The sequence below is a fragment of the Gadus morhua genome, chromosome 19, assembly GCF_902167405.1.
Source record: "Gadus morhua chromosome 19, gadMor3.0, whole genome shotgun sequence".
In the NCBI taxonomy this organism is placed as follows: Eukaryota; Metazoa; Chordata; class Actinopteri; order Gadiformes; family Gadidae; genus Gadus; species Gadus morhua.
In genome coordinates, this window is record NC_044066.1 from 1,953,268 (window position 1) to 1,975,946 (window position 22,679).

Consider the following 22,679-nt stretch of genomic DNA (forward strand, 5'->3'; position numbering starts at 1 on the left):
TGTTTAAAATAAACACGGCTAGCATAGCATGCTAGGTCACTAGCTGCGTTAGCGATGGTGCAACAAGACTCGATGAGGTCCCTTTTCATTTAGTTCTGCGATATTAAAGAGCTAGTCAGTTGTGCTGTACTGTATCTATGCGCCCGAAAATTAAAGGCAAGAAAACACTGATCATGACCTTAGCTCGGATACAGAAGAACAAAGTGTGAAGCTCCACTTGGTGAGTGTTTGTGTAATTGGCCGTTTTAGTGATAAGTTGCTAAGGCTACACGCTATCTGACGTTAGCCCGGTGCTATCCTCTGATGCTAGCTTCTAACGCACCGATACGGTTTACGTTTGGGGGTCGACGGGTTAAATCAATACACATTTTTTTCTTGTTTTTTACTCTGATCCCCAACGTAATGGAGAATAAATGTAACTTTTCCATTACTCTGTATTGAGCGTGGAATAAACCACCATCTACATCCATCACAGTCCTCAGCTACAGCATATCGTTATTGTATTATATACTGGACCGTACGTTGTTATCAGGGTTGATTCTACTGTATGCATGTCGTGGTTGTTTGTAAATCCTTGTGAAAATACGCGATATTTAATAAATTAATTTATTTGTGTTTAATGCATATAAAATGTATTGCGGTGCTGTCAGTGTGGATACATTTCAATTCTGCGCACTTGCGATTTAGTGTGTGTGCAGTGTTCTCAACTCCTGGTACAAAATGCTGGGCAATGAAGTACACATTAAATTCCTCACTGTTAGTTTCACTAAGCTTTAACTGCATAATAGATGCGGCCACCAAACCATTTATGATTCAATAACTTTTTTTTTTTTTGGTCATTTGGACGCACAGCAGGTTGTGACTGTTACCCGGAAGCTCCTCTAGCCATGAACACATGAACATCTAGGACGGTGCTCAGTGGTGTTATTGCTGTATATTCTCTTCTCGGCGTGCTTTATCTCTAGTTTTCTTTCCCAAACACAAATGATCCCAGTATATCCGAATTATGATCTAATTGAAATATGTACTGGTACTCCTATCCTATATGGAAATGCAAATCGACATGTCTTGTAAAATAGAATACCAAAGTTTTCCATTGAATTAAAAACCTGTTCCCAGTTGAACGCAGCAATTATTTTGTTGTATTTATAAGAAGGAAAATGTGTTCCAGATATACAATGCATGACAATGAAGATGAAAGTAGTACTGTGGATTTAGGAATGACCTGATTTGATGTTAAACATTTGGGTTATAATTAAAGCGAGTAAAATATATCTTTTACCTAATATGTTAACTTTTGTTCATGCTGAGCACCCGATATACCCAATGATTCAATCACCATGGGTTTCAGTGGCTGGGGTTAGTGTTGGATTGTTATAATCAAAATTACACTGCAGCCTAGGTCTATGGCTAATTAGGACAAATGGGGGGGGTAGGGGTGGACTTAAATTGTGACCACCTGAGGAGTCTCAGAACTCTCCTTTTGTGGGACACCACAGGTGATCAGGGAGCATCAACCATAGTACTGTGCTTAATCAGAAAGGTAGGACTAGGACATGGGACTAGTTTGCGAGGAACCTGTCACATGTTACGGACACACTTGGAGGATGAATACTGCTAGCTTTATGGACTGAACATCAGTGTTCAAATTCAGAGATGTTAATCACTTTTTGCTTTGACAATTGTATCATCAAATATAATTTCAAATATATAAATTTGGTCACATGAAATAACAATAATAGTGTTATGAAATAATAACATTGACTGCATTTCACGAAACTGCATTGAATACTTGTGTTATCCAGACTTTAATGCAAGTCTTCCCTCGGATAATTGAAGGGATGAAATTGACCTGGTATGTTTTTCTTGTCTAGGTGAGTTCCCTTCCAGGCACATCGGCCAATGTCAGTCTGACCTCGAGACCTCTGCTCTCAACTAGCATGAAAATGGCTAACTCTGAAAAGGCAGAGGGATTTGTGGATGCTGAAAGCCTCACGGAATGCCTTGACAACACAGAAGCCGCCGTCAACGCCTCCCTCCAAGAAGACCAGGACGCAATCCTCAAAACAGAGACCACGACCACCACCAGCTCACCGACGAGGGACAAGGAACTGGACAGCGCCTCCCAGACGGAGGGCGAGCCGGGCCTGCTCTCCATGCCCTGCCTTATGAAGGAGCTCCGCAGGGACTCCCCGGAGTCCCAGCCGGCCTCCACCGGGAGCGACAAACCGGCCTCCCGCCATGTTTACGAGAGCGACTCCTCCAATCCCTGCATGCTCTCCCCATCCTCCAGCGGCCACCTGGCTGACTCAGACACTCTCTCCTCGGGGGAGGACAGTACCGACTCCCGAGTGCCCAACCAGGGAGAAGGCAACATGGAGACCGGTGCGGATCCAGCGCCGACCGGAGAAGGGAAAGCACGGCCAGTGTTGGTCGGGGGGAGGAAGTCTCGGCGAACACGCTCAGAGAGTGAGATGCCCAGCAACGCCATGGCGGCCAAAAAGAACCGCTGCCAGCACATGGGGGCCGCGGTGGGCGGAGTGCCAGAGAAGCAGACCAACGGAAAGCTGTCCAAGGTGAAGGGTCACCGCAGCCAGAAGCACAAGGAGCGCATGCGCCTCCTCAGGCAGAAGAGGGAGGCGGCGGCGAGGAAGAAGTACAACCTGCTGCAGGACAGCAGTACGAGTGACAGCGAGCTCACGTGCGACTCAAGCACCAGCTCCTCTGAGGACGAGGATGACGACACCTCGGGGGGGAGCAAGACTATCAACACAGACATCCCAGGTAACCGCCCAGAACACAACACACACCTGCTGTACCCATAGCCACTCTTCTGCTCACTAAGTACTGCTGTATGGAAGTTAAACGCATCATGCTACTTGTATTTATGGATGGTAGAGTTTACATATGGTTTATAAACTATAATTTGCCATACATTCTGGCCAAATTCTTTAAAGATGACATTAGTTGCACAAATTTAATTTTTCTAGGATTGGTCTTGTGAATCTAGGCAAGCCACCTATCAAAGCTTTCGGTATCATCGTTTGTGAACCCTCTTGTTTATATTTAAGTTGTCGTTCATTTTCTGTCATCAATATGCACATTTCCATTGAGAAATCCATAACCCCGATCATTTGTTTAGTGTTTTTCGTTGGAACCATGAGTCCAGGTTGTCTGCATGCTGTGTAATTCATGTGACTTCTCCTGAAAGGTTTTCCAAGGTAGCCTAACCTATCCACTGACGGTGTACTATGAGGGAGACACTTTATTCTGGCCTATTGCTGCCGGCTTCTGTATGATGTCATCGTGAGCCTCTCATGGTGAGCCTCGTGTGCTCGTAGGCTGACGTGCGGGTCTATGTGAAGCTCCACTCTCTGTATGACTAAGAGGAAATATGATCTGAGATGGAAAAAACTACAGTTGTTCAGATTTTGACTGGACTACCTTTTAGTAAGAGTTGCGATTTATATCAATCCATGGAAAGTCTCTGTTGGTGTCTCCTCAAAATGTAGTCGGGTCATAGTTAACTTGTTTTCATTACAAAGGTTGTTTTTGAGTTTTTTCTGAGGCTTTTTAATGTGGTAAACTGAACATAAATAGGTTCTACAGCACATGTCTAACTGGTTCCCCCCCACATTAATATATTTACATCATTTGGGAATCTGATTGATGCTGAAATATATATTTTATATTTTATTTTAAGGCTGGTTATGTACGATTCTATGTGTGCATCTATTTAGCTTATCACTAACTAGTTTCACTGAATATGTATTATTAAACGACCAGGTTAATCCTGGAACAGTGCAAGTTTAAATGAACAGACTTTGTAATTACTATAGCTCATGTTAACTGACCCATTAGGGCAGCTGGCCCTTCCCTTTTTTAAGTGGTGTCCAAAGTATTTTGCTCAAGCTCTTTTTGTTTGACATCTTTTGGTTACAGGGATATTTGAAGTCCCTTATGTCTCAAATGACCCTTACCCATTATTTTCCTTTTGAATGGACACACTTTAACTTGTTCTTGAGGCTCTATATTTTTTGAATTAGCTCTTGTCTGCATAGTTTATACCCCCCCATGGTAGGTTTTATATTGCCTAATTTAAAGTGGTTTATGATTCAACCAATACATCACATGAAGGTTTTTATGGTTCATTTACATTACTCAGCCACATCTACTTCAAAGTTTCACCACCTAAATCACCATCTTCGAGACCATAATCGCCTGAGAAACCGTCCTCCACCATAACGGATCAGTAGATCAAGAAATGTTATCAACCATTCTTGCATTCCGCACCAAACATTTCTTTTGACGGCTACAACTGCATGGCGTAGTATTTCATCAGCATGACAGAGTAAATCTGCACGTCACCACCAAAAACAAACTCGACCAACCACCAAACTTAATCTCTCTCTCTAAAACACAAAATCGAAAAGCGTCCACCGCCGCAGCATGAACCGGTGCTACTGTGTTGTCTTACGGGCCTCAATGTCTTTAAAGCTGCCTTCCGCCGCGACGCCGAGAGGTCCAGAGTGGGCTCGTGGGACAGGAACAACATCGGCAGCGTGCTGGAGGAAGCCATGACGCGCTTCGCCGTCATGCAGCGGCAAACCGAGGAGCGCTTCCGCGTCTGGATGGAGAAGCTCACGCGGCTCGACTCTGACGACGAGGACGACACGTCAAAGCGCTCGAGCGACGCCCAAGAGGGGCGCGGCCGCAGCCACCGGCCGCGCCCTCACGGACGGCGCCCCTCCCCTCCGAGCTCTTTCTTGCCGTCGTCGGAGTCAGCAGACACAATGGCGGCGTACATGATGGAGCGGGGAAACCGCAGCCCTGCGCCCAATCCTGTAAACAACAACAATAGCCCCCTGATGCCCGAGGGGCTCTCTCAGAATGGGAACCTGGCCGGGTCAGACCCGGGCTTTTTGAATGCTTAAATCATTCTTTTTTCTTCTTCTGGACTTGTGTTGGTTTACAGACTTGGATAGGAGTTTCAGAACTTCATCTAGGCTCGTGTGATACTTTTTTAGCTTGAAAGTGTACCTGTGGGTATTTTTTATTATGATTGATTTATTATTATTAGTCTGTCTCACATATATCTGCATAAATGGGCTTTGGATGTTCATTTTGAAAGACTTGCTACTCAAACCTGAGGCCCAGTGCGTCCATTGGCACTGAAACACTGTGAGAACTGAGAAGTAATTTAACTCACCAGTCCGCTGAAGTACCCTTTCTTCTTAAAATAGGATCCTGGCTGGCATACGATTGACATGACTTGGCATAAATAATCCGGGTCTCAATGTATGTGTTGGATATTGCCTAATTTAAACATTTCTTATATATGAAAAAACGCAAAGTGGTATGTAACTAATACATAATGTGCATTACATATTCGGTGCAGCCAATATTGCAATGCTAGGTAGGGTGCTGTTACCTTATAGCATGTGCCTTGCAAAGAAAAGATTGCTGGAATTGATGGTACACCATAGTGGTATTTATGACTCAGGCATGTGGTAATGCATTATCATCTTGCATTTTAAATGTATGTCTGCACTCTTAAGTGGTCTAACATGTTCTCCATTCCTGATGCATAGCTTTATTTCACAACATTTAGGAAAATAATCTTCCTCCAGCAATACTCTAATCTAAACAAATCCTTGCCTTGTTTTTTTAAACATAGCCGGCCGTTAGGCAGTTACATTACATGGTTTTAATGACACTTATTTCCCTAAACTGATTGCTTCTGTGTTTACTCTGCTGCATTGTGTGCAGTGTTTATGAAGCCAGTGAGGGAGAAATGTCTTCCAATGTTTTTTAGCTTTTTGATTTGCCAACAAAAAGGACATGATTGGTATTTGTTTCGTGTTCTCTTCAGGTGTTGGCATATCCAGAGCCTCAAAACCAGATTAGAATGCTTTCTGGCACTGGTGTGCCGTTGGTCAGTGTGGCTTGAGTGTTGCTTGGAATAATGTTGCCTTTTTGTTTGTTCTCTGGATTAATACTAAAGGTCAAATGTTTATAATTGGATTATGTGAAATGCATTGGGAAAGACAAGAGATCCACCAAACCATGTAATAACTGACCAATCCAGTGTGTCCAAGAGACTTCACTACCTTTGTGGTACAGTTTATATTTAAAATGCTACCTAATGTTGCACAAACACTACTGTTCATCTCCCCGTCTGCATGTGATTTCGGTCCTGCAAGTATTTTAGTATCTATTGAAACTGGAAGCCCAAATTAATATTAGCAAGGGAAAGCTTTGCTCTTGTTGAGTTATCGCCTTTGTTTCTTACACCACCATGTTTTATTTCTTATGAGCTGTTTTGAGTGTCCATTTTTTTGCATTCCGCCAAATAAGTTGCCATTGTAATATTTTGTTAGAGATTAGAGCGTTCCTTTTTAAATTCCTTTTTAATCTGAGATTATGAATCGATGTAATGTGCCCATTCTGACTTGTTAAAAGAGACTTAATCCCAAACTGTGCATTACAAATGGGGAAAAAAAACGGACAGTGTAGTGTTTACCAAAGAAAATATTTTGGTTTATATACTGTCCTTTTCTATGTAACCTCCAGAGACTCCGTTAGGCAGTGAGTTTGACATTGTCAGACGACCCCTTTAATTCTCTGATTAGCTCTACACAAGGTAGTCCTGCTGTGGCCGTACACTCAGGCTGTATTCTGGAAGGCCTTATTTGTCATTCCAAGTTACTCTTACAGGGTAGATGACGCTACATACATGACCCTGAAGTCTTTGTATCTTAGTTTCTTTGACTATTGAACCATGTTTCACTAACAGTATGATCACTTCATTAACTTTTATGTAATAGCTGTGTCTTTTGTTGTTGTGAATGGCTGTTATTTTATGAGCATTAAACAAAGAACTACAATTATGTCGGTACATTTGTTAATGCATTGTATTACAACTCAAAGACGACACATTGTAAATCGAACCGGTTGGAATATACACATAAATATACCGCAAGCCAAATAAAGTACATTTTATCAACCTAGTTTTATTTTTTTACTTAAATTTAAATGGTAAGCTATTAAAAAATGACCAAATAAGTGTTTGCCTTTGCTGTCCAGCAGAATAATTTGTATTGTCCATAAAGATATTGAGGCTAGAATGTGCTCAGGGGTGTTTCTGCTTCATGCTCACACAACCACAATCCCCATGCTCTGCGCAGGCATGATGTGTATAATGAAGTGTTGTCTTTATCTTCTGCAGACGGTCCAGCAGTAGTGGGTCACTATGATATTTCAGACACTGATTCTAACCGGGAGAGTATGAGTGTGGAGACAGTCCGAGCCACGGTGATAAAGAGTGAGCTAAAAGCACACAGAGGCCAGGATAAGGCAGCACACTCTGGATGTATAAAAGCACGGGGCATCCTCGCAGGTCAGTTACCAACCTGGTGCATCCAACTGAAAACACATTGAAGACGCAGCTGCTTAGATGCTCAGGGCTCGGCACCGCCAACTTGGCATTCTGTTTGGGGACCTGTTTTTTTTCTGTTTTCCAGGCCCATATCCTGGTGGATTTATATATTAAGGGTTTCTGTCTTTTGGTTTTCATCTTATTTTTTTCCTACTGGTATCCTACAAACTCTTGGGTCTGTCCCCTGACACAAACTACCCAAATGTAACTTGTAGAAAATGTCAACATACATAAACATTAAAGGGGTTTGGAATTTTGGATTTAGGGCCTGATTCCCAAGTTAGCCATGGTGTTCTTTATCATTGGAGTCAGTTTTCAACACATTTCCTTCAGTCCTAGTTGCAGAGTTTGCTCGTGCTAGGCTAGGGCACGGCAACGGGCATTACTAGCCTGCTAAGAAAACAGTCTTACCCACTCCACAGTACACCCGAGGCAAATCAACTATAACGCCAGATGGTCAATATAAATCTCTGTGTTGATAGAATAATGTTAGAAATAAAACCAGCATTGCATTGCATTTTGAGGGACTTGCTGTGTCTCAGCAGCAGTGTTATATTCCTGGTAGTAGGCTACGGCAGCGGCGGACTGATACCTAGGTTAAATTCCATTGCTGCTGAGAAAGTAGTCCCTCAAAATGCGATGATTCATGCGATGCGAGGTTAGTGAGCCACTCACAGACATTTACATCTATAGTCTGGCATTATAATTGATTTACCTCGGGTGTACTGTGGAGTGGGTAAGACAGTTATTTGCAGGCTAGTATTGCCTTTTGCCGTGCGCTAGCCTAGCACGAGCGAACTCTGCAACTAGAAGGACTGAATAAAATGTGTTGAAAACTGAACACCAAGGCTAACCTGGGAATCAGGCCATATGACCAAAATTCCAAACTACCCCTTTAATGTTAATCCAAAGTTTCCAATGGTTATAAACCCTCCAATATCATGTCATTCTCTTGTCCAAACATCTGTGTGTTACTTGACTCCTGCAGGTCTCCCACCACCCGATCCACTGACGGTGACTTTGTTTTCGTTGTGTGTTCCAGGACGCGTGGAGACCGGACTCTCCGACAGGGAGAGAGCGCGGCGCCAGGGCCAGATTAACATCGCGTCCTCAGACAGCGAAGTGGAAATAGTGGGAGTGCAGGAAAACACACGGTAAAGAAAGCATCCACTGGGTAACTGAACACTTTGAGACTCATCCGTTTAGTGTGGCTTGTGTTAACTGCTTGTATGGTTTTCAGAACACTTTTGATGACCAAATGGGTTCTGTTGGTGTTCATATGCATGTATATTGGACCTGGTTTGGTGTCCCTTAAACGTGTTGTGTGTTCAGGTGTGCCCATCCTTGTGGCGGAGTGATCAAGAGTTTGTCTTCGTGGAAGTGCAAACCGACGGAGCAGCTAAACACCAGGCAGCCCCCGCTGTGGACGTCGGCCTCCACACAGCCCCCCTGTGTGTCCCCTCCTGAGGTGGTGGACCTCACGCTGGACGAAGACACTGGACACAAATACTTACTATGAAGGACGGTCCATATACTAAAGACAACCTACCGTTTGGTTCTTCCTCCCTCAATCCTTCATCATCTGGCCTACACCTTATAACCTTCATAGTTACTCACACCTGCTGTGACTGAGGTCTTTCTTGTCCATTTCCTTTCTGTTTTAAAGTATTATTTGTAACCAACTGTTGGAGATGTGCGTGTGAAAAGGACTCTACTGAATGGATTTCACAACCATTGTTTTTACACTAATAATCAGTAGATTACCCCCCCATCCCATTGGAGACTAGCCGTAAGTATGCTTGATTAAGCAATGAAGCTGTTGACTAAGAGTAGGCCAGTATGCATGGCGTCTGATCAGTGGTACAACAGGTGTACGCATATAAACCATACACATCTAAAGACTGGGTTTGCAGTGTCTTAGTTTATCAATGGCAGCTCAAACAGTTCCCTTTTGCAAGGAATAGAACATAAATGGATGGCTGTTGGCTTTGTCTGTCGAAGTGTAATATTTTGAGTTTTGGTCGTATCACTGGCTCTTCACTTAGTTCACGCTGCATCAATATGCATACCTTTGGGCTTTTGATGCTGTTATGGGCTGTCTTTTCTGTTATTTTATGATGCTTTGTTTGTTAGTGTTAAAACAAATGTATTTTATCTTAATTTTGAAATGGAACAATAGAAAAACAAACCACTGATCAAAATTGCCATCAGAGGACACATGAGACTCGGGTGATACCATGAACCAGGTTCCCACAACCTCTGCTTCAGTGTGTAAGCTCTTTGATGGAGATAATCTGAGATGTTTGCCAGGTGATGTGGTTTTGGTGAATGTAGGACTCACTACACTGTACTGCTTCACTTAAGCCTATATTGTGTGAATGAAAAATTCCAACATTTTTGAGAAAATTCTATTATTTTTTGGAAACTGAAGAAATCGATCTGACATTGAATATTGCAAAACCCGGACGGCCTGAAATGTGCACTATTTTGTTTTACTCGTATAAAGCCTATTTATTAGTTGCAAAATGTTTTTGCTACTTCAACAGCATATTTTATTAATATATGTGAATTGATAGTGAATAAATATCAAGCTGAGGAGTTTTGCCTCCACATTTGAGGGGCTTATTAGAGTCTAACTTGGGTATATACAGTTGTTAGCCCTCATGCTCGGGCCAGCTTGCTCTTCTTCCTCTGGTCCAGCTGTTTTCTGATCATGTACCGCTGCCCTTCGTAGACTGCAGCCACTACAGTTTATCATTTAGTTTTATCCAACATTTACTACCATTACTACTCTCTTGCGCCACCCCAGATTGGTTATATGCCACCGTTTCACATCACATCTCCTTCTGCACGAGGAATACAACGTCTTGTTCAGTTTCTTCTAGTTACAGACCAGGAACTAAACCAAAGAATACATATATTTTAGATCTCAGACTCTTTTATTTGAAAGCGGAGGGGGGGGTATCAGCTACAAGCGCCTGCCGTCCATATGGGCAGGTGGGGCAGCGAACTACTTGCAAAAGCATGCTCCCAAAAACAATATCCTCAGTAAATAATTGCTCCATGTCTATATTGAATAATGTGATTGTCTCATTAACTACCTATAGTTTCTGTAGGCTTTCCAACTATTATTGATCTGTTGACATCAAATTGGATGGATGATGGTGGCGATTCTAGTTGAGTTTAATGTGTCAGGCAATGTTGGGGAAGGGCAGCTCATCGATCACGTTCTTCCGTATGTTTATCGCATAACCCTGCAGGCTTCAATAAGGAATTCAAACCGCGCTAAAAGACGCCTATATGGTCGTTAAGTAGTCTGCCCCATGGTCATATTCTAGAACTGTTGTTTTAACTTCCGCCAGTATCTTTCGTTTCTTTATCAGATGCAGATATTGCGAGGGTGTTGCCCCTGTGATTAACAGTGTTGAGTTTCTGTTGAAAAAACAAACATTTGAGAGGTTAAAATTGGAAGAGAATTAATTTTTAAATCGTCCACTGCTTTACTTCGGTTAATAAGACTAAACCTGCGTTTTACGTTTCCCAGTGCTCAACTCAGCCATTTACTTTTTTATAATTCTTTCTGCTTAGCCAGTTTTCTCAATTTCCTGACAAAACGACATGCTCTCACTTCTGCCCATCAGGCTATTTCCCCATGTGTTTATTAAATAAAGTTATCAATATACAATATTCCCCTGTAGCTCTAGGGCTTGTGGTTGGGAAGATACTGCAGTGATGCTTTGCTAAAGTTGCACATAGCATGCTTTGTCACATGTGTAACCTCAATTACTATCCTCACTACCGGTTCTTGTCATTTCGTTACTTCCGATTGATTTCAGTGTTTTGTCAATGTTTTAAATTAACATAAAAGAGTGTTGATACTTTGTTGCTTTTGCAAGACCATGACATTGTTGAAAATGTTATCTGTAGAACAAAAGCGAACTATTTTAAAAATGTAATAAATAGAATATTATTTATAATCAAGTTGTCCTCGTTTCTGTTCCTAGAAAATGGGATTAAGCCTTTGTCTTTGATTTGTCATTGGAACGATGTAGCCATATTGCCATACCACATAGAAACTAATTTGTTATCTTCAATAAAAGAAAATATGCTATTATAATCACAAATATATCCAGTCCAGATTTGTATATATTTATTGGTTTCACTAAAATAGATCTACTCCTTATCTTTTTAAACAACTGATACGTATAGCCTGTATTGGACCAAAGAGCCTGGCCCCTAACGTTCCTTCTGTTGACCTTTGTAGATATCTGAACATGTGTACGGTCAAGCTTCTTCAAGTTTAATTCAATGCTCATTGTTTCCTTTGATTCAACGGTTGTGTATAGCCTAGACAACGGGCTTGCCAGCGACAATACAGAGCCCTTTACACACTGAAGAGGCTGGTCCAGGAGGGCGTACTGTGACACCTGCCGCTAGAGGGACATGTGGAGGGCCTGAAATGAGGAGGACAAAGAAGGGGGACTGAAGCAATGCAACCACTTGGCCCTGGTCCCAAACCCCAGAAGCCTTGAGCAGCTCACCCCTGGGGCAGACTTCAGCTGTATGGTAATACTCCTCTTCATTGTCCTATAGGGAGGCACGAAGAGATTGTTCGCCCCAGTCTCAAATCCAGTTTTTCTTTTCACATTTACGTATAATTATTTATTAGAAACCTTTCAATTTGGCTTTTTTTTACCCACATCCTTACCGTAATGTTTGTCCACCCCTAAATGCATTTAATTACCTTTATTTTAACCAATTCTGATGCTATTTTTTGCTAAAATATGTATTTACATATAGCTATTTTAATTGTAATGACTAGGATAATTTATCATGAGCCTACTGTCTGAGGGCTGTAGACTAAATAATTGGTTATATAAGGCTATTGTTGAGAGTGATTCAGTCATGTTGAACCACCATTTTGGGTTCAGATTGCTTTATCTGGCCTACCATCTCTTGGCTTTATTCTAGAGAGGTGTGGTCTACTTTTCAATTTATACCGTTTCTCGTGGGTTTTTGAAACTAGTGAAACGATGGTAATGCTTATTTAACGTGCAATTATAGCTTGAGTAGAAATCCTTCGTGGTCGAATGAATACTACTACTACTAGTAGAAGGAGCAAGAATACCCCAGGTCAGAGACCTCTCTATCCAGACCATCTGGCGCTCCGCTCCCCTTCTGTCAGTCATGGGCCACGACGATTTCTCAGAACGGACAACATCCATAAAACGTTTTGACATTAATAATTAGCAGGCTAAATCTAACCTGCAGGGATATAACATAGTATGATGGGTTGATTATGGATATTCGTTGTACTACTTGGACTACTAAAACAAACAAAGTAGAACCGTATATATATAATCTCAGCGTTGACAGATGTCTCCTCACCGAACGGCTGAGACGGTGGCTTTGATTGACCTGGGGGGCTGTTCACAAACTCAGACACCTCCGCCTCCTCGTGAAACGCAGACCGGCATAATGTCTTGGCGCCTATTGGCTAAGCAGGGTGCCGAAGCGCGAAGGTTTTACGGGAATATCTTCTCTGATTGGTCGCTTGCTTCTTTGTCTTTGAGCACTGTGTTGTGTGAATGCGCTCAGATTAAAGGGACTATTTCCCCGGACCAGCTGTCTACCAGCACGGACACAACAAAGGACCCAGGATGGTGTTGGTACACGTTGGATATTTAGTTCTCCCCGTCTTCGGCTCGGTTAGAAACAGAGGTATGGTGATGTATTTTTTTTATTTACTACAACCGTATTTCTCTGGGATGTTTTTCCAGGTATATTGATGGATTTCATCCCTCGCTAGTTTACACCTGCTAGCAAATTAAGGCGAATACACACAGCGTGTGGCTAGCACGGACATTAGCCGTACTGCTAACGTTAACGTCAATACAACGGAACCACCACGACTTAAACCGGTGGTACACGCCTGTGATGTGTTTATAAAATCCCAGCCGTATGTTTATCAGTAGGCCGTCATGTCGTTGGGCTCATTAACGTCGGGCTCATTAACCACTAAACCATCGCACCTGTCAAAGTCAAACGGCTGCTCGAGCCCGTCTTCGCTCAGCTGCTGTGCGCAGGCGTCACTCAGCGAATTCGGACCGTTGTTCGGTGTCTTCACGTTCTGGTGCGACGTAAACATTCATTCAGCACGAATTGTATTCAATGAAACGATTGAACTGTAAATGTGTAGAAATGAGCCTCAGTTCTTGTACGCTAACGTGTTGTCTCCGCTCTCTGATCCGGCCCAGCGAGTGGACATCAGTGTTCGTGTTTGCATGATGAGTTTACTGGTGGCTATCCTGACATCTCCAGACCATTCGCTAATGCGGTTCATTTTCGATTTCCAAAGAGCATTATCCACGGGCGCAGACCGAAATGCCTGTGGTAATAAGTAATTGGACACAACTGGCAACGAAACGTGTGGCAGCTCGGTGGTCTATGATTATGATTGTTTACGATTATGACAATGCCTCAACGCTGCTTCTACATGGCGCTCCTTTATACAATAATCGTATCAAACCCTCCCCAGATTAAATAAACTGTTGTGATTGGCCCGACCCCAGAAAGGTAGGCTGGAAATCCGTCTGAACATCGAAGTGTGGGGGGAGCGCTTGCATATTAATCTTGTTCCAAGACTGACTGTTTGCGAGTTCCCTTTGTGATTGTAGTCACTTCACTCCAAAAACGTGATACCTTGTATAATGAGTTGCTATGCAATGACCGACATGCTCCGATTTAGTCCGATTTGTTTCTGCCTATGAGAACAAAAATATGCCATTTTGATTGGCCAAAGATATTCCACACCCTTCGCTGCAGCAGTACCCGCCTGTGTGATGATTAAATAATAACTACTACTACATGCACTAGCACCAATGATTTCATTGTGCTTTTATTTGTGTTCTTTTTCCTGCTCCATAGTATCGAGGCTGGCGCTACATTCTGCATTTCTCAGCCCTTTGTCCCCCTCCTCCATTCTGTAGCTAACGATCATCTGCTGATCATCTGCCGCTGTCTGCCGTAGCCCCTGCCTGTTCTCTGCATCTAGCTGTATTGTGAACCCCTTCTTCCTCATTTCCTCTTTCCATCTGAAGACGACATTGGCATTAAAGCTGAGTTCCCACTCATAAGTATCCTTCTGTGTGACTAAAGAATAACATTCTGTACAACAGTTTGTCTTTATTGAAGCTGTCATGTTGCTCTTTAGTAAGTAACCCATTTCAGCGTTTAGCCTTATACTACAGAATGTAATTGTGATTTTTTTTTTTTTTTTTTTCCCAATCAGTCTGGGTAGACTACATTCTGCTGTAAATGCCTGTAAAGTGGATAGTTTTGATCTCCCAGGTTTGATTACAGCCCTGCTGGAATCAAACTTATTTAGTGTTTCACTGCTAGTAGCACTAAATTGGGGCAAAGGGCACAATGCAATAAGTATAAGGTGCATTGTGACTTTTCTATTTAATACATTATTACATTTCGGTAGTTCAATCACTGCACACAATTACTTAAAAATAAATCACCTGATGGCCATAGTGCCACCTAGACAGCACTGTAAGTTGGGTGCTATTGTCGTATTCCCCTTTGAATGGTCCACTGCACCTGTGTCTTGTTTATCACAATCTAACACTCTTCCTTGTGTGTGGACACGTTTTTATTTTAATCCATTTAACTGATCCCAATCCAATTGGCTTGAGCTTCTTTCATGCTCTCCATTGTAGTAAAACCCCTCCCCGCTTTTGGTACACTATCATTCTCAATCTTTCCTCCTCTTCCTACAACACCCTCAGACTGCTATCCATTTTACAGGGATGTTGTAGATCCTGCACTGCTGTAGAATTCCTTGTAGAATATAAAATGTGTCCTCTTGTTTTGTATTCTTTGGTTGTGGTTTTTCTACCCATGTTCTTATATTAGATCCTAATGCATGATCATTATTTTTTTACCAGAGATTTGAATGTAATCTATTTGTAGTAATGTCCCTGCTGTACTGAATATGCTGTAAGCATATAAATCTACCCATTGGTTGCTGCTTCTCCTGTTAACCCTAAAGAAAGCATGATGGCAGCTTTGCCTCTTTACACCTAATTTGCATGAAATTCTATTACTATTATCATACAGTGCCATTTATACTCATATTTTCCAATAAAGAATCTAGTGTTGATCTAACTTTCAGTGTGCCCTTTGCTGATTTCATTGTGTGTGTGTTCCCCTCCCCCCCCCATTTTGAGTTTTTATTCATTATTTTCGGCCAGGGGTTAGTGAAAATGCTTTACTCCTGGTTAATGGTTAACCAAAATGTGTCGTCTTAGTATAACTCATTGAGTCAGAACTTAACAATCACTTTTCCTCATTATTTCCTCTTTTTCCTTCAATTATTCTCTAGTTATCCCAACTTATTGTTTGTTTGGTACGCTTTTACCATTTGATCAATTTGCATTCATCACTCTTTTGCTCATGTTAAGTTCTTGGTTCTCTTCATATGCGCTTTCACATCTTGGAATTAATGAAAATAAAATCTATATATCATTCAGGTATACCATATGCTTTGGAGAAAATCCTCTTAAACTATATATTGATATAGCAGCATATGCTCATAAGGAATTTCCTAATGGCATAAGTGTCCATGTTAACATTCAATTGTTCATATCAAATATTCGATTTTTAAGCATACTTTCAAGTTCTCTTGTTTTCAACCTCATCTAAAGATTGTCTTCTCTGTAATCCAATTCATCCAAATAAAAATATCAGTTTGAAGTATTGAATAGTTTTAGTCTTTAATCTAACATTGCTATATTACTTCAGGTTCATCTACCCCAGTTTGATTGTTTAACATTGGTTTTCAAATTGAAATGGATTTTGCAATAATTGCAATGTCCTCAAATTCTCTGTGAAATCCAAATAAATAATTCTTAGCACATCAAATGCATTTTAACATCTTACTCGAGGTATTTCTAATACTAGGAAGTCCTGATGTTGCTTCATATTTGAAATCAAACATAACATGTAATCCGCTTTGCACTAAAGTGGTTAAGGGGAATTGTTTCCTTCCATCCTTCTCAACAGCACAAACCATACAGGTCTTCTCATGACCAAGGTCCCACCATTTAAATATGGAACAAGAAATGTCCTTGACTATGCTGCGAAGGACTCCCACTTGTCAGCAGATAAGGGGGGAGGGTTTGATGAGGAAGCTTCAGTAATGGAAGGAGGAATCCGATGTGGGAGGGAAATATGGTAGGGGGTGTGATGTCAGACAGCTGCAGTGATGTATGGAATAAGATGTCTTTCTATCTTCCTGCGTCGTATTACACGCAGCCCATTCTCCATTAAGTAAAGTTGTCAATATTAACGTTCCAACGTTTTCTGGTAATGCTCTAATCTGTGAACATCAGTGAACTGTCCCTGGGAGTGAAGGGACAGTATTATTCTTATAATATTTCTATCAGCACTTAATGGTACTCAAAATCAACATTTATCCTTCGTCAAAAATATAAACCGAAATCTAACATGGTTTTAGCATGTGCATGCCATACCTTTTGTATGTGTTGGAAAAAGAACTACAAAACGAACGAAGCCCTATTACATTATTTCCCACCAACACACACAATAACTCAGCCCAATAACGCGCCCAGACAAAGACGTACAGTACAGGAAACAGAAGGCCTCATTCTAACGTCCAAAAGGGGCTCCACTATAGAGCTGGATCAATAGGGGATCCCGCTCTCTGAGCTCCCTGGTCTTGGTTTCTCCCAGTGGGTGGGTCCTCCGAGCGGTGTCCGTTTCTTAAAGCAGACAGCTGGAGGTCTATAAGAGGGTCGCAGCTGTCTTCTCCTCCCTCCCCTCCGCACCACCACCCATTCACGCTCCACTCTTCTATTCTCTTCCTTGGCAATGCCATCTCTCTGGTGTCCTCAGATTCAAGCAATGGAGAAGGGTATTTCCAGGGGTGTGTGTGCCTTCATAGACCTTGGAGCTCTCTCCTTACAATTATTATTTTTGCTCCCAGACACCCTCAGAAGGATGATTCAATTGTCTTCCTCCTTCAAATATTTTTATTTTTCAAATATTGTTCTTGACCCTTTCTGAGGCATCTGTGTTTGCAGTGGGGGGGGGGGAGTTAAGATATAGGCCTGTGAACTGAAGGTGAAGTCCTTCTAAGACTAACCGTAATGGGTTGTAGAAATAAACCAAATAGCCTTGACCTGGGGTGCGTGGTCAGAGGAAAGGATTTGCTACGCCTTTGCTTAACGAGATAAGCAGTGCTAGAGGAAATGGCTGCTTTATACAGGACATTCATATGTGACGTCTATGTGGGCAACTTTCACAATGGTATCATAGCCAGTATTTATTTAACATAGTGTTCCAGGTCTATGATGCATTTCCTTCTATCTAACCTACTTTATTTTCCCATCCTTTTCATTAAAGTACAAAAAGGCCATTCAAATACTTACTCATGCATGTTAACTGTACATTTATTTCATTGAGCAGCGTATTGGTATTCTCTCTCACTATTGATTAATCTCCATACTGAACAGATAAAGATAAAGTATCCCTGGTACAAGGCGCTGTAGGACTAGGATGAATCTGTGTAACCCGTAGCACCAGCGTTTCTTTTATTGGCCGACTATAGACACACCACGACACTCACCCAGGGTCTTTACTCCCTCTCGGACCTCCTCCAAACAGACCCATGGATTTACGGGGTGAATCTTCTGGTTCTCTTGTGTGTCTGCCACCTGTCTCATGTGTCCGTCTTTGTTACTGTTTGTTTATGTCCTTCATGTCGTTAATGTGATGCATGTGCTATTCTATCTTATACGTATTGTCTATTGCATATGTTTTAAAGAAAGAGCTTTTTCGTGTTTGTTAGTCCATCGACTCCATCCTGTATGTTTGTCTGTTCTTTTTGTCCATTTTGTGGTTGGGATCTGCTTTATGCAGCCATGAAAATAACATCTGGCTTCAATCTGTCTCCTCTAGGCTCACAGCTGTCCCGACACCAACAAAGTCATGCCCCTTCTTGCCGACACATCCACCTTGGGGCCCCGCAGGCGGCCGTCTCTGCCGAGTTCCCCCTGGGACATGGCGGCCAGCCCCGCCTGACGGCGGCGCTTGCCCCCCACCTGCCCCCGGTGCACCACCAGACCCTCGCCACCTTGACGGCCGCGTCAGTACCGCCACCTCCACCCCCTCCTCCGGCCACATTCCAGGATGCGTCCGGGCCCTCCTTCCTACCTCAGGCTTTACAGCAGCAATACCTCCTCCAGCAGCAGCAGCTACTGGACACCCAGGACCGCCGGACCCTCCCCCACTACAGGTACCACCTGTCAGAAGGGGTTACGCTGCGATCACACTACACGCGTCCCTCCACGGATGTTTATTTTACATATCCATCTGTTTTCCCGGGTTTTATTACAAAGGAGATTTTATTGGACAGTGTATTTAAGTATATTTGCATAACACGATCTGATTGCCCGACGGATCCGTCGCTGCCTGAAGAGTTGAACATTTCTCAACTTTTTGACACATGCAACGGGGCAGACAGAACGGACAGACCCACAATGCATTTCGAGAGCGCCCCATGTAAAGTCAATGAGATCCGTCAACGGACGGATGCACATGCTTTTATCCAAAGCATCTTGCAAAACCATTAATGCATTCTTTTCTTAGCCTGAGTAGCCCCAGTGGAAATCAAACCCTAACCCTAGCAGCATTACTGCCTTGCTCTACCCATTGATATACACAGGACCACTGTGTCACCACCCTGTAGTCTTTCCAAGGAACTGCCTGATTCTGGTGTTGAATGGATTTACTGTGCAAATATGAGTTGCTTGTTACTATGTAAAAGTACACGTTTTATTAACAACCTCTGAAATACACTGTTCAGAGGCATCATCGAAGGAAAAAGTGTGGTAAATAGGATTATTTTAGCTGAAGCTGCACCAATTCAACTAATATCTATCTTAGTATTTGTATTATTACTCTATCCAAACTTCTACTTCACACATTACACTACAACCATAAAAATACAAGCTTGCATTACCTCCTTACTATCTAGACTCTGTATTGTGAGATGATGATCCAGTCCATCCCATCCCCCACGGTCTTTGTGTTGTGTGTTGAAGCACTAGCAATGGTCAATGTGAAAATAACCCCTCTGTGAAGAGGGTCTATTCTCTCAGTGAGATGAGTTCCATCTCCTTTCTATTTAAATCATTACTTATCGTTCTGCGCTCCCATTACAGAAGAGCCCAAGAGCGAGTTCCTCTGATCCATCAGCGTTTACGCCCCGGCTATGAGTATGCCCCAGGGCTCCATGTTCCTCAGCCAGTGGGCCAGCAGCCACGCTACCTTGCTGAGGGCACAGACTGGTGAGTACCCGGGCAGATTCCCCTATCTCACCCACCTCCTGTAGCTCTCTGCCTGGCTGGCAGTGACATAGGGTTGATGGTGGTTGAGGAGTGGATTGAGACAGGAACCCAAATTGAGGAGACATCCTAATTTAATTGAGTTAATGTTGATTGTGGCGATATTTTTTAGAGGTTTCTAAAGCCTCAGAGTAGTGCACTTATCTTCACTAGTGGAGTCTACTACCCATGCTCTGGTATGTAAAGAAAGCAGACTGGTGATTGTGTGAGCACACCTGTGTTCAACCTACCATGGTGCCTCTGTGAAAAGGCTCTTTTGAGGGGGGATTGGACTGAGGAGTGAGATGTTGTGGTTGGTCGTTAATTGAACATTGGTCGTTGTCCTGGCAGGGATCTGAGCGTAGACGCCGGCCTCTCGGCCCACCATCAGTACCAGCTCCAGCAGCTTCCACAGCACTATCAGCACTACCTGGCCACTCCCAGAATGCACCACTTCACCAGGAACTCAACTTCTGCACAAGTGGTAGGGGGTTAATAACATTCAGTTAATCAATGATATGTTTTCCATTCCCCAGTTGTGGATGAGGTTTAGTGTTGATGTCTCTTCTCAGGTGGTGCATGAGATCCGGAGTTACCCGTACCCCCAGCTCCACCTTCTGGCCCTGCAGGGCCTCAACCCTTCACGCCACGCCACTGCTGTGCGGGAGAGCTATGAGGTACAGTTAGCTTTCAGAGACAATTAGTTTATTAACCTAGACCAGCGTAATGCCATGGAGGCTATTATCACTTATTATCATTCATTTGTTTGGATGATACCTTTAATAGACGTTATATATACTGTACATTACCGTTCAAAAGTTTGGGGTCACTTAGAAATGTCCTTTTTTTTCAATGAAGATAACTTTAAGTGAATCAGAAATACAGTCTAGACATTGTTAATGTGGTACATGACTATTTTAGCTGGAAACAGCTTATTTTTTATGGAATATCTACATAAAAGAGGCCCATTTCCAGAAACCATCACTCCTGTGATCCAATGGTACATTGTTTAGCTAATCATGTTAAAAGGTTAATTGATTATTAAAAACCCTGGTGCAATTATGTTAGCACAGCTGACAACTACTTTGAGTGAGTTTTCATGGAAAACCTCAAATTGTCTTGGTGATTCCAAACTTTTGAACGTAGTGGATAAAATAAGCTGTGTTTCTGCTGCCACATCACTCTACCCTGTCCCATTCTGTTGGGTTATTTGCTATGATGTTTGTTCCTACCAAGTTATTGGATTGGACACGTTGCACTCTGAGAGCTGATCTTGAGATCGTATGCCACTAACTCACCGGACTCTGACATCGGCCACCAAGCGCCCCTCAGCAGACTCTTATTGCACTGGTTGCACAATAAAGGGGCCATGATACAAAGCATGTGGCCTATGTAGACCTAAACAAAGTAGCAAGCTAGGGTGCAGAAAAATGTTTGTGTTGATTGGTAACAGCACAAACAGTTGCGGAACCTATCTGTGTTGGTGGGGACAAATAAATGATCTAAAATCAAGGTCACGAGAGAGGTTGTGCTGTTACACTGAATAACCATTCAGGTACGAGGCCATAGGCCGAGTGCCAAAAATAGTTGATTCAATTTAAATATATGATATATATTCTATTCTAAACATTGTGTCGATGTTTCGCTCAGGAACTGTTGCAGCTGGAGGACCGCCTGGGTAGTTTGAGCAGAGGAGCAATGCATACAACCATCGAGAGATTCACCTTCCCACACAAATACAAGAAGGTAGGACTCACTGCTAATACATTAAATACTGGTTCACTCAGCGCACCTGTGCAGTCTGTGAGGTAAACCCCCAGCATTTAACCCTCTGTGGGTGATGTGGTGCATCAACAGAGGAAGCCTCTAGAATGGAAGATGGGAGAGGAGGATGAGGAGGAGAAGGAGACAGATGTGGATGAGAAGTGCACAATCTGCTTGTCCATGCTGGAAGAGGCTGAGGATGTTAGGTAAGAACCACATCATTCTTAAAACATCCATACGCCTAATGCATCCGTTTGATGACTTTCTTGATTCAGGGTCGGGTGCGATGATGTGAACAAATGCATGTTCATCTGTTTAATATTTTTCTTATGGTCCTGCTGTAATATTTTTGGAATATGGTTATATGTAAAAAATCGACTACTACTTACTAACTGCTATGCATGTAAAGGCTCTTCATGTTGAACGGCAAATACTTGTAGGCCTTAAGTATCTATACTCCCCTCTGTCAGTCAATCGAGCCAATCCATGAGTCAATGAGCTGAAGCCGCAGCCTCCTTTTGTCTCCCCCTGCAGGCGGCTCCCCTGCATGCATCTCTTCCACCAGGGCTGTGTGGACCAGTGGCTGGCCACCAGCAGGAAGTGTCCCATCTGCAGAGTGGACATTGAGACACAGCTGCACCCCGGAAGCTGATAAGCATGAGGCTCAACATCTACAGTACATGCCGGCTAAACACCCCGAGATCGACTTCCACCCCCCCCCCCCCCCCCCCCCCCCCACACACACACACACACTTTCCCCACCTTATGGGTGCTTTGCCAAATGTGTCCAGACCTTCACGTGACTTAAACCCCCACCCACTGACTCACGCGTTACTGAGCCAAGCCACGATTACTAACTGCACAAGAGCGTGTGTGTGTGTGTGTGTGTACGCACGCGCGTGTGTGTCTGTTTGTGTGTGTGTACGCGCGTGTGTGTCTGTTTGTGTGTGTGTACGCGCGTGTGTGTGTGGGGGGGACAGACTGACTCTAATGTACCCAGGGTTTACTCCTAGCTTGCTGGATGTTGGTGGTGTGTTCTTGTAGTCTAGGTAGCCTGGGCGGTG

At 43.0% G+C, this 22,679-nt stretch overlaps 2 protein-coding genes across 7 annotated transcripts; both read left to right on the plus strand.

Moving 5' to 3' along the window:
- Positions 1-5: 5 nt before the first annotated feature.
- Positions 6-11,415, plus strand: ark2n (arkadia (rnf111) N-terminal like PKA signaling regulator 2n). 5 transcript variants are annotated; one of them, XM_030341484.1, is made up of 5 exons: positions 9-220; positions 1,875-2,784; positions 7,229-7,399; positions 8,481-8,612; positions 8,771-11,415. In XM_030341484.1, the coding sequence occupies exons 2-4, from the start codon at positions 1,941-1,943 to the stop codon at positions 8,594-8,596; spliced, it is 1,131 nt and encodes a 376-aa protein (XP_030197344.1). In that variant the 5' UTR covers positions 9-220; positions 1,875-1,940; the 3' UTR covers positions 8,597-8,612; positions 8,771-11,415. The 5 variants fall into 5 exon arrangements, with proteins under 5 accessions (XP_030197342.1, XP_030197344.1, XP_030197345.1 ...); XM_030341481.1 differs by having other exon boundaries at positions 11-220; positions 8,481-8,592; XM_030341485.1 differs by lacking the exon at positions 7,229-7,399.
- Positions 11,416-12,884: 1,469 nt separating this feature from the next.
- LOC115532183 (E3 ubiquitin-protein ligase RNF165) lies at positions 12,885-22,335 on the plus strand. Of its 2 annotated transcripts, none has more exons than XM_030341775.1 (8): positions 12,885-13,159; positions 18,425-18,761; positions 19,690-19,815; positions 20,203-20,335; positions 20,424-20,528; positions 21,502-21,597; positions 21,709-21,821; positions 22,150-22,335. In XM_030341775.1, exons 1-8 carry the CDS (start codon positions 13,099-13,101, stop codon positions 22,265-22,267), a joined length of 1,089 nt encoding a protein of 362 aa, XP_030197635.1. In that variant the 5' UTR covers positions 12,885-13,098; the 3' UTR covers positions 22,268-22,335. The 2 variants fall into 2 exon arrangements, with proteins under 2 accessions (XP_030197635.1, XP_030197636.1); XM_030341776.1 differs by having other exon boundaries at positions 21,514-21,597.
- Positions 22,336-22,679: the final 344 nt, after the last annotated feature.

What these genes read in the sequence shown, in the direction of transcription:
- ark2n (XM_030341481.1), top strand. Translation starts at nt 1,941, where the DNA reads ATGAAAATGGCTAACTCTGAAAAGGCAGAGGGATTTGTGGATGCTGAA. An exon ending in AGCACGGGGCATCCTCGCAG is followed by an intron (nt 7,400 to 8,480) that starts GTCAGTTACCAA and finishes TGTGTGTTCCAG; the next exon opens with GACGCGTGGAGACCGGACTC. An exon ending in GGAGTGCAGGAAAACACACG is followed by an intron (nt 8,593 to 8,770) that starts GTAAAGAAAGCA and finishes TTGTGTGTTCAG; the next exon opens with GTGTGCCCATCCTTGTGGCG.
- LOC115532183 (XM_030341775.1), top strand. Translation starts at nt 13,099, where the DNA reads ATGGTGTTGGTACACGTTGGATATTTAGTTCTCCCCGTCTTCGGCTCG. An exon ending in ACTCAACTTCTGCACAAGTG is followed by an intron (nt 20,336 to 20,423) that starts GTAGGGGGTTAA and finishes GTCTCTTCTCAG; the next exon opens with GTGGTGCATGAGATCCGGAG. An exon ending in GAAGAGGCTGAGGATGTTAG is followed by an intron (nt 21,822 to 22,149) that starts GTAAGAACCACA and finishes CTCCCCCTGCAG; the next exon opens with GCGGCTCCCCTGCATGCATC.